Source organism: Chelonoidis abingdonii, chromosome 4 (genome assembly GCF_003597395.2).
Source record: "Chelonoidis abingdonii isolate Lonesome George chromosome 4, CheloAbing_2.0, whole genome shotgun sequence".
Taxonomy (NCBI): domain Eukaryota; kingdom Metazoa; phylum Chordata; order Testudines; family Testudinidae; genus Chelonoidis; species Chelonoidis abingdonii.
In genome coordinates this window covers 70,644,427-70,656,173 of record NC_133772.1, presented here as the reverse complement: position 1 = coordinate 70,656,173, position 11,747 = coordinate 70,644,427, and the positions used below count along the sequence as shown (strand labels likewise).

At 42.8% G+C, this 11,747-nt stretch overlaps 1 protein-coding gene across 1 annotated transcript in view; it reads left to right on the top strand.

Annotated features, from left to right (window-relative positions):
* SLC1A2 (solute carrier family 1 member 2) overlaps nucleotides 1-11,747 on the top strand; it is a 128,186-nt gene that overhangs the window by 83,891 nt on the left and 32,548 nt on the right. The window contains exons 2-4 of the mRNA XM_032805082.2: nucleotides 4,388-4,527; nucleotides 7,304-7,456; nucleotides 8,153-8,403. Of these exons, the coding sequence (XP_032660973.1) occupies nucleotides 4,388-4,527; nucleotides 7,304-7,456; nucleotides 8,153-8,403 (544 nt within the window). The remainder of the gene's footprint in view (nucleotides 1-4,387; nucleotides 4,528-7,303; nucleotides 7,457-8,152; nucleotides 8,404-11,747) is intronic.

Genomic DNA, 11,747 nt, shown 5'->3' with positions numbered 1-11,747 from the left:
TGGTTTCTGAGGCTGTGGATGGCATTGCGTTCTGCACGACTTAGGTTATGAGGCAAGCGGTGTTGTTTTTCCACGATTTCTGCCTGTGCACGTCGGCGGAAGCATTCAATGTATAGGTCCAGACTGTCATTTCGACCCTCAGGAGGAGTCCATGTGGAGTTCTTCTTGTGCTGTTGGTGGGAGGGTACCAGTGTCTCAGTGCACTGTTCAGTGTTGTCCTGGAAGTATTCTTTGAGTCGTAGACGGCGAAAGTAGGCTTCCAGATCACCACAGAACTGTGCTGGGCTCAGTCATGCTACTGAAGTTGGAATAACATATAGCAGAATTGCTGGATTTCTCAATGTCTTGTGGTAGGCTTTTTCTTTGATTTATAGGACTGCAAGCTGCTTTTCAGATTCTTACAAAGTCTGCTTTTCAAAAAGTTTTAACAGAATATATAGCAGTGTTTAGCTTTTGAAAAAATGAATATCCCAAAGCAAACTCATAGTTTAAGGCTAGACTGAGCCTTTCTGGAAGCCTCACTTATGAGGCAGCATATACATCTCCAGACTGGTGTGCCTTACTATATTAGAGCAGGTCAGTGAAATTGAAACTTTGCACAAAAATTCCCAGTTTTTGTTGGAAAGTAAAAGTAAAAAAGTTGGTATAATTTTTTGAAAATTTTCATTTTCATTTTTGTGGGAAAAATTCCATTTTTTCTCACTTTTTAATTTTTTTCTTCCTTTTTCTAACTCAGAAGAGAGGGAAAAAATGATTTCCCCTACCACCAAAATGAATGTTGTTATCAAATTAATTAAAAAAAAATGGAGATATACCTATTTCCTAATACTAGAAGGGACTCTAAGGGGTCATTGAATCTAGCCCCCTGCCTTCACTAGCAGGACCAAGTACTGATTTTGCTCCAGATTCCTAAATGGTCCCCTTAAGGATTGAATACCCAACCCTGGGTTTAGCAGGCCAATGTGCAAACCACTGAGCTATCCCTAATATTAGTACTGTTTTTGATAATAACAAATACCTGAATAATAATTTAGTGAGGAAATTGATCCTACTGCCTCATGCAAAGGGCTATGGTGGGTCTTTGCTGATGATAAGTAGTTTTGTCTCAGTTTCAAGTCTCATTAAAAATTTCAGTATAGTAGCCGGTACCACCATGCTGGGGCATTCATTGTGTTCTGTACTAGGAAGAGAGCCAGCCTCCTGTTCCTGCACTAACTTGTTAGCTTTCAGGGGATGGTATGCCAGAATTGTCTGTTTGAGAGAAACTAGAGAAAGAAGGTGTGTCAGTATTTGCAAATTTCAAATACTCATGCACATCACCAGCTTTTAGCTAGAGAGGGGCTTGAACCAAAACTCCAAGTGTGAACACCCTGAGAAAATTCTGACCCAAATTTTACAATTAGAGATCATCTCTAGTTTCCACTGCACCTCCAAATGGAATGTGTCACCCACTTTAGACAAATATCTACCCCACACCTAGTGTTCTCTCATCATATATTCCTGTGAAACCTTGAAGATAAGTTGACAGGAAACTTTAGGCAAGATCAAAAAGAAAAGATTCCCCACGTCATTGCAAACTTGAGGGCACTCAGCACCTCAGAGGAGTTCTCAGTAACCAGCAGGATCAAGTCCCACTTTGGTGTCTTGTGCTCCACTTGAGGTCTTTGCAATGCATTCAGAAGACAAGCTTTACATATTTTAGGTCTTAGAGTGAAAAGTGTGACTGCAGCATGCATTTACTCTGGAAATTCTAATCAATACATCTTTTATAAGGCAGAACAATCTTTGTTGCTAAAATTTGTTAGCTGTAAATATCTGTTGAAAGTGGTGGTGCTAGATGACAATTGGCATGTAATAAAATAGGGCCACAAAGGATAATGATCTAAACCAGAGGTGGGCAAACTACAGCCCATGGCCACATTCGGCCTGCGGGACCTTCCTGCCTGGCCCCTGAGCTCCTGCCCTGGGAGGCTCACCCCTGGCCCCTCCCCTGCTCTTCCCTCTCCCCTGCAGCCTCAGCTCACTGCGCCGCCTGCGCAATACTCTGGGCAGCAGGGTTGCAAGTCCCTTGAGCAGCACAGCTGCAGAGCCCAGCCTGATCTGAGGCTCTGTGCTGCGTGGTGGTGTGGAAGGTTCCAGCTGGGTGCCTGTCCTGGTTCTCTGGGCAGTGCGGCTGTAGCACCGCCAGCCACCGGTGCTCCAGGCAGTGCGGTAAGGGAGCAGGGAACGGGGGGCAGTGGATAGAGGGCAGGGGAGTTCAGGGTGGTGGTCAGGGGGTGGAGGGGTGGATAGAGGTTGGGATGGTCAGAGGGCAGGAAATGGGGGGTTGAATGGAGGGAGGGGCTGGTCAGGAAGGGGGCAGGGGTTGGATGGGGAGGCAGAGGGCAGTCAGGGACAGGGGTTCCAGGGGCAGCCAGAGGACAGGGAGAAAGGGTGGTTGGATGGGGCAAGGGTCTGGGGGGTAGTCAGGAATGGGAGGAGGGGTTGGATGGAGTGGTGGGGGGGGGAGTTAGGGGTGGGTTCCGTGGGCAGTCAGGGGACAGGGAGCGGGGTGTGTGTGGATGGTGTAGGGGTCCCGGGGGGGGGCTGTCAGGGAACGGGGGCGTTGGATGGGGCAGGAGTCCTGGGGTGGGGGCCATCAGGGGGCGAGAAGCAGGGGAGGTGGGGGCTGGCCCTTGTCTGGCTGTCTGGGGAGGCACAGCCTTCCCTAACTGGCCCTCCATACAATTTCTGAAACTCGATGCGGCCCTCAGGCCAAAAAGTTTGCCCGCCCCTGATCTAAACATTTGAATTTTTAACATTGCTGTTGGCAGTGAGATATTTATCCACAGGTCAGACAGAGAAAATATTGCTCCAGTGTTTTCAGTGTGCTGCATACAGTACACCACATCTCAGTGCAAAATATAGATTGTGTAGCACATGATAAAATCATGACTCAAGTGCAGTGTTCAATTTTTGTAATCTTTCTGCGGTTACTTGGGAACCAAACATCTGTTCTCTCTATGAATCGTGACATTTGCATTGACATGGACTGATGACTAACTGACTGAGTTATTTGTTTATATCATTTCTGGGGCTCCATTTCTACCTTGTAAATGATATTTGGCGTTCCAGAGTGACCTGGAATTTAATGCCTATACAAATTCTGCTGTCATGCCAGTATATGGAACTTCTGTGGAAATCTGCAGAAGATGCACAAATCTAACTGAGGTCAGAACGGGACCCATTATGATGATCTACTCTCCTTATCTTGAGTAAGAGTACCTGTACTACCTGAGTAGGCCTACTGATTTCAGTAGGCCTCTCAGTGTGTAAGGTACCACTCACTGTGAGCAGAAGTGGCAGAATAAGGGCTATAATGCACAAAGAATTGACCTTTTTAAAATGTTGGAGAAATAAAAGGCATTTTTGGCTCAGTTCTTTCCCATGCCTGAGCTGGGAAAGAGAAGAGCTGGGGACCTGAGGGAACCAGTTGCAGCTCTCTGATATGGCGCCGCCTGACCTGGCATTAGGTAGAGTGGTGGAAGGGACTTTACACCAGTGGAGCATGGGTATGGCAATGCTCTGCTCCACCATGATCCCCCGCTTTGGCATTCCACCTGCCTCCCTGACACATTTCCTGTGCTGGCTGTGCTAGCTTTACCTACCACAGAAAGTCTCCGCAAGGATCCAGGCACTTAGCATCGCTTGGGCAGTGCAGAATGGCCAGAGCAGAAAGGGGAATCTGACTCATTGTCAGTAGCTCTGGCACTGCACCAACTTTGCATATGGTATAAGAGTGTCCTGTGTAGACCTAGCTTTTAATTAGAATATTTTTAGGGCTACATGCTGTCTTGTCTTTTGCATGGTTGCTGTCTAGCATAGCCATTTGGAAGCTGGGCACGATGTTGCTACTTATTCTCTGAGCACAGACGCAACATAGCTAGTGTGCAACTTCGTCCCAGACAGTTATATAGGGCCCCACATCCTCCAAGAGAGAGCATGTGCTGCAGCTGTCTTCCACCACTATGGGGATCACTGCTCAGCATGCTTCTCTTTGTGGTCATTCACCTGGATCCGCCCTGTACACTGAGAGCCTTGCTGCTTGGGCACTGCACATCACAGGGCACCATAAACAGAGCTTAGGCCTTCCCCCCTTCCCCACTGGGGATGCCACAGCACGTTAGCTGTTATGCATTTGGCCATGTTTGTATGGAACTTTCTTGACAATACCAGACTACCACCTCAGCTGAACTGGTTGTGCAAAGGCTGGGACATTCCCTATCTTGCTATGAGAATCAGAGTCCCCAGACACATGTGACGGTGGTACATTTAAAGTTCAACTGATTTCTCCTGCTTCTGGCATCTGGTACCATAGCTTCTTACCTGGTATTCATTTTTCTTCTAGTGCCAACAATATGCCTAAGCAGGTAGAAGTGCGGATGCATGAAAGCCACCTGAGCTCTGTGGAGCCAAGACCCAAGAATGTATGCCTGCAATTCTTCCAATCACTCAGAAAAAACCTGCTCCTGTCTCTAACTGTATTTGGTAAGATATACTCTGCTTGTATGCATCTTGTGTTTCTTTGTGTTTGTCCATCTTACACCACAGACTGTACCTGTGTTCAGCAATGGCAAACTTGTAGGCAATCTCAGCTGGGCAGCCAAGCAACGAATGGGCAACGGAAGGGCAACGGAGACTGAACGTACCCTTTCCCCCTGTAAGCATGGTTCAGTTAGTTCAGGGAAAAGGCACATGGATGGAGTAGTAGCATGGAGGAATCCTGCAGAGCTGACGTCAATGCTGCATGTGTTTTCTGGATGTAATAGGACTTAAGTGATGTCTTTCACCACTACTAAAGAAAATGGAGATTTTCTCTTTTTTCAATCTCTTTGAAAATATAAAAACAAACCCTTTACCTGGCCCTTTACACTTTCCTCCACTCAGCCTCTCTGAGACTCAAGCTTTATCTCCTATGTCTCCCTTGCCACAGACATTGGGTGACCTAGTTTGATAAAGTGCTTTCTGGTTAAAGCATCCTCCAAATATGGATCAGTTTGACATCTTTTTGTGGTTCACCAGCCCCGTTTCCACTCCCTTTTTTCAAATGCAGTGAATTCACAGACCCAGTCCATTTTGCCATAGCTTAAATGACCAACTGCAGCTTTAGTTCAAAAGTAGTACAACTTTTAACCTTCCCATAGCTGAAATTGGACAAGAAATTTGGGCTTGGACTAGTCCCTCAAAGATGCCTGATTCACTTCCCAAGAGGATCACAATGATAAAATAAGTTTATTTCTCATTGAACCAACCTGATATCATCATAGAACCATAAGTTATTCCAGCAATACTTTCAAAGCACAATTCAGATTGTCTTGTGGTATCTTATTACAATGGAGATTGTACACGGGGCCTGAGATCAGAAAGACAGAGACAGCTGAGATGAAAACACTCAGTAACAGTGCAAAGGGAAATTCAAGTATTTTAAAGATGTAAATGTTGTACTTAGATTGTAAGCTATTTGGGGCAGGGACTGTCTTTTTATTCTGTTTACATAGCACCTAGAAAAAATGGGTTGCTGGTCCCTGACTAGGGCTCCAAGATAATATTGCAATACAAATAAATAATAGTAATAACTAATCAAAGGAATTGTATAGAATGATCTAAGATAGTGAGACTAAGGGCTGGTCTGCACTACGGGGGGAAGTCGATCTAAGATATGCAACTTCAGCTATGTGAATAATGTAGCTGAAGTCGAAGTATCTTAGATCGAATTACTCACCGTCCTCATGGCGCGGGATCGATATCTGCGGCTCCCCATGTCTACTCCACTACCATCGTTCAGGTTGGTGGAGTTCCGGGATCGATAGGAGCTCGTTCGGGGATCGATATATCGCATCTAGATGAGACGCGATATATCAATCCCCAATAAATCGATTGCTACCCGCCTATACGGCGGCTAGTGAAGACTAGCCTAAGAACAATGGGATGAAATTCAGCAATCAAAGGTTTAGGCTGTATATTGAAAAGTGTTATCTAACCGTGACATGTGCAGGATTACGGAAGTCTCTTAAGGGGAATAGTGGCAGCCCCATTGGAATAAATGAAAAGGTGTACTGTATTGTACTATGCTGTAGGGAACAGTCCTGACAGGGTGTAATCTATTAGTCTTTTCTGCTCTATTGTGTTTCTGTGAACTGGATACTAATAGCAATCCATTCAGAGAACTCAATGTTAGTATTAAATATATTGGTAACAATATGTTGAAATGTGTATTCATCACTAAATCTTCCTAGTTTTCCCATCAGATCTATCCCTGAGCTATGATATTGTTTGCCAATTCTTCTGTAGGAAGAGAGCTCAAAGCAAAATATATGCTTGGTAAGACTAATACCATTGGGGTTTAGAAATGATGCTGTTCTAGTGGTGAAAGCAAAGGAGTGGTACTCAGGACTGATGGGTTCTATTTCTGGCTTTTCTACTGATTGTATTTGGCTTTGACTGTCAGTATAGTCTTGAGTAACTCACTTCACCTCTCTGTGCCTCAGTTCAGCCATCTACATAGTGATTATACTAATTACACTTACCTTCCTCTGAGGGCATTGTAAGACTTAATTAATATTTGCAAATTACTGTGAGGTTGTCAGATGAAAGAGAACACTGGACAGAATGTAATAGGATCATTCTGAAACCATTTTTTTCAAGATTGTTCTTTGGTGTGTTGAATAAAGATTCATGTTTCCACTGTACTCCACTCTGGTAAGGCCTCAGCTGGAGTATTGTGTCCAGTTCTTGGCACCATGTTTCAGGAAAGATGTGCACAAATTGAAGAAAGTCCAGACGAGAGCAACAAAAATGATTAAAAGTCTAGAAAACGTGACCTATGAGGAAAGATTGAAATAACTGGATTTGTTTAGTCTGGAAAAGAGAAGACTGAGGGGGACATGGTAACAATTTTCAAATATATAAAATATTGTTACAAGGAGGAGGGTGAAAAATTGTTCTTGTTAACCTCTGAGAATAAGACAAGAAGCAATGGGCTTAAATTGGAGCAAGTGAGGTTTAGGTTGGACATTAGGAAAAACTTCCTGTCAGGGTAGTTAAGCACTGGAATAAATTGCCTTGGGAGATTCTGGAATTTCTGTCACTGGAGGTTTTTAAGAACAGTTAGACATACATCTGTCATGAATGGCCTCATTATTATGTAGTCTTTCCTTGAGTGCAGGGGACAGGACTAGATGACCTGTTGAGGTCCCTTCCAGTACTACACTTCTGTGACTCTATGATTCCTTTCCCTGCCCTTCCTTTTTATTTCTCCTTTCAGGTGTCATCATGGGTGCAGTGTGTGGGGGTCTTCTTCGCCTGGCAACTCCTATTGATCCTGACATCATCATGTTAATAGCCTTCCCAGGAGATATCCTTATGAGGATGTTAAAAATGTTGATCTTACCTTTAATTATATCCAGTTTAATCACAGGTGAGCTCTATTAGCAATAAATGCTTTAAAATGCTAGCTAAAGATATGATATGGTTCATCTTTAGTGAGAAGGGAGGAATAATTATGTGATGCAGTGAATCTTTTGCAATTAATAATAGCTGATTCATATTTCATGGGTCAAGTCCATTTCTGGTGTAACTTCATTGATTTCAGTAGTTGATGCTGCTAACCAATTTATGTCCAAATAAGCGTATGCTACCCTCTTGAATGTCACCATTTTCCTAATATACTGTCTTACCCACATCCTAAAGTGGGATTTGTATCAATGGCAGCACAGGTCTGGACAGCACAGATTGCTCAAAGCTGTGTGCCATCCTTGAAATGACCAGCTTCCAGGAAATAAAGGCAAAAGGACATCACTACAAGGTTTGCATTGCCGTAATGAACATGATTAGTGTTTCTCAATAACACCCCTCAATTAGGGATTCAGCTGAATTCAGTCTTAGCCATTTCTCCACTGGTAGCAGGAGCTTTGAACATCTGTTGTTCAGATGGGAGAAAAATTGGAGGTTCTTCAGGGTACCATCTACATTATGAAGAATTCCTAAGGGAGGAAAAGCATCTCAAGATAGTCACTAAAAATGGAAATAACTATAGGCAGAGTCTCCAGGTGGTTTGTGATAATTTGATGAACTATGTAATAACTAGTCTCACTGCATATTTCTTTAAACGCAGGACTGTCAGGTTTGGATGCTAAAGCTAGTGGCCGATTGGGCACAAGAGCCATGGTCTATTACATGTCCACTACTATCATTGCTGCTGTGCTAGGGGTGATTCTGGTTTTAGCCATTCACCCAGGAAATCCAAAACTCAAGAAGCAGCTGGGAGAAGGAAAGAAAAATGATGAAGTATCCAGTTTGGATGCTTTCTTGGATCTCATCCGGAACCTGTTCCCTGAAAATCTAGTCCAAGCATGCTTCCAGCAGGTAAATACTCCTATACCTCACAATATTCTTTTTAAATACGAAGACCTTTTTACATTCCAAGATATGTGTTCAGAGTTCTGTCTTTCACCTAGTGATGACATTAAATTACTGATGGGGCGAATATAGGACTATAGTTTTGGGCAGGTATATTAAAAAGGGAAATAGTTTATATGGTAACTGTTTTCTTTTACTATATAGTAACTTTGTTACTGATTTCAGTTCTTGAGCATTTTTATTTGAATCAATACTTTGAAAAGGGTCTTTTCAGTTCACTATTAAGTAATCTTTTAAAATCACCTCATTCTTTATGTACAATATTTAATGCTCTATAAAGATGCTGGGTTCTGGCTGGCTGACGAATCATTAAACATTTCACCTCTCAGCTGCTGGTTGAATTTGAATTCAGCCCAGGTACTAAGTGACTGATCTGATGGTTGTCCAATGCCCTCTGTGATGGTTTCAGGCCAGTTCCTAGTGATCAGGTGTCCACATCACAAAACCCACTGTCCCATACAGCAAGTTCTCTGTCTGTCTGGAGACCAAGATCTATATGGATAATGGAGCCAAATAGCTGAACTGCCTATAGAGGGCTCCATGAGATCAGACGTAAGGCATCTTGTGGGGGCAGTGGCTGAGAGGGGAGGAGATTTACACTGCTGTTGCCTATTCTGGAGTTAAATACTTCAGTGCCTAATCACTTTTTACCAGCACTAAGTTAATACAGCATTGGTAAGAGATAAAGGAAAGGCTTACAAAGAACACGTTTCCCAGTTCCTCTGTCAGCAGTTCTCTTGTGAGTGAGATGCTTTTTCCTAAAGTTAAATTGTTTGGCAATCATGTAGCCTATTTTTGTTGACCCAAACAAGATTTGTTGCCAAACCCATTATTAGATGTTCCTAAATGGTACTACTTGAAATAGAATGTTAACTGGAGCTGTGGCTAGAGGTGGGAGGGTTGGGTGAGAAATAAAGTGACAACACAGAGAGGGGCAGACTTAAGCTGCCAAAAGGACCCAGAGGGCTTTATTTCTTCCCTACACTCTCACATAAAAACACAGAGTTTTAAAAAGAGTATATTCCCAAATCATCCTGGGGATAGAGGTCATGTGGCCAGATCATGGCTGGCTAAAAACCACAATGTTTTATTTGAAAATTGAGAAGTGTCCTCATAAAATAAGAAGGGTTCTGTTTTTCCCCTTTTGCTCCTACTTGTGTCATAGAGAGGAAGAGAATTCAGCCCTTGATCTGTAAAAAATGGATCAAATATCCATAGGTAGGGACAGGGAATGAGTGGGAAAGACAGCAAGGGTGAATTAAGCTGCTAATATCCAACGCTTTTCTTGGACTTGTTCAGTGGGTATAGTGTTAATGGCTAGTATACACAGTTCATCTTGCCACCTATGGCTCAGCTATCATGTTGACCTTTTTTAACATTGCCCCATATGGGCCCAGTCCAAAGCCTACCAAAGTCAATAGACAGACTCCCAGTGACTTCAGTGGGCTTCAAATGGGGGCCCAAATGAGCTTTTTAGTGTTCCCATATTTTATCTGAACAAATTCCAAACTCATGATCCAAAACGTCTGTTAGTCTATAAGGTGCCACAGGATTCTCTGCTGCTTTTACAGATTCAGACTAACATGGCTACCCCTCTGATAAATTCCAAACTAGCGTCCACCAAAGCTTCTGTCATAAAGCCACGCCCCTTTTACTGTTCAGCTGTAACCCCTCACATACTGGCTTTTGGAGTGTGCCTCTACCTGTTTTCCCTCTTGGTTCCCAGGGAGGTTGGGGTCCTTTCCCCTCCTCACTTGGTCTGGGTGGTATCAAAGGCTGCTTTCCCTTCCTATGGTTATCAGGAATAGCTTAGTGGGTCATTCAACATGTCCTGGTGGCCTTAAATGCAAGAAGTCTTTTTGCAGAGCTCCAGTCAGGTATTTTAGAATTATTTTGTAATGTTAATGGCAGTGGTACTGAATTGTAATGATCAACCAGGGAGAGAAAGAATTTCCCTTGCTGCCAGGTAGAAGACAATAAAGGGACCCAGGTTGCATGCAAAGTACAGCTTGGTTGGAGAGTTGAACCTGGCAGAGTTTGGGACTTTTGTGAACTTCTTGAATAATTTTTTGGATTTAAAAACAGTTTGATTTGTAAACCGCATTTTCCTGTAATGAAACTCATTATTTCTCTATTCACCCATGCTTAGTTTGTGAGTTTATGTACTTCTGAAAAGTGTTACACCATCTAACCTAAACGTGTGATCTAGAATGATGACTAATGTCCAGATAAGCATTTTTTTTACTTTCAAGATGCTTATCTGAATCCACACTTTGAAGTCAGTTCCTCATCACTAGTAATTATGGGTCTGATCTGGGAAGTGTTGGGGACCTTCAGCTTCCATTGACTCCAGTGGGAGTTGTGAGTGCTCAGAATCAACACCCCCTATTTATTTCTGTAGCTGTACACAGCTTTGACATTACATCCATTAAACATAAAAATCAGAGGATGATAAAATTCCCAAGATAAAAATGAAATCAGATGAAAAACAAATGTTGGCTGGCTTCAGGATTGCTGAAGAGTTTCTCACACATTGTCAGTGTTCTTTTCTAGCTGAGTATTTTTATTTTCTAGATTTAGAGGAGCCATATTTTTAAACAAGAGTAAAATAAGATGTTAAGGCTTTGAATCTGGGCATCATCCACAATATATCCACATAAGCCCTCCCAACAAGCTGCAGGTACAATTGTAACAGGATAAGGTGCAGAAATGGCTCCGTATCCCTAATACTTTAATTTCACAGTAACTTATCCAGCTGTTATGTGCCAAGGTTTTTTCTAAGTGCTGTCATTAATGAGATCCTACTATTGCTGCATATAGAAATAGCAGATGCTTTTCCAGGTAGCAATGGCAAGATGTCTGTGCCAGGAGGTCTCTGTGTATACCAGTTTTATTTGAACTCTCATAGATAGGAACTTTGAACCAATCTAGAAAGGAACGAGTCATATAATGGGAGGAGATGTGTTAGAAATATCAGAACATGTTTTTGAACTGAACTATCATGGTAGCTTAGATTGGAGGTGCCCCCCCGGATAAAAGTCTTTGTTGTGTGCCATTGTTGATGCAGAATTGCTACTATCACCCACTCCAAAGGTATGTACAGAATACAGTGCATGAAACACTTTTTGATCCTTCTGGATGAAAGGCCCTATATGTAAGATGTTGTGGATTAACAATTAAGAAGAGGGTTTTTGCCATCCTCATTATGCTGCTGTTTTGGAATAGGATCCCAGGACTTAATTACACTTCGAACTATTACAAACTAACTTATTTTTGGAAGAGGGGTTAGA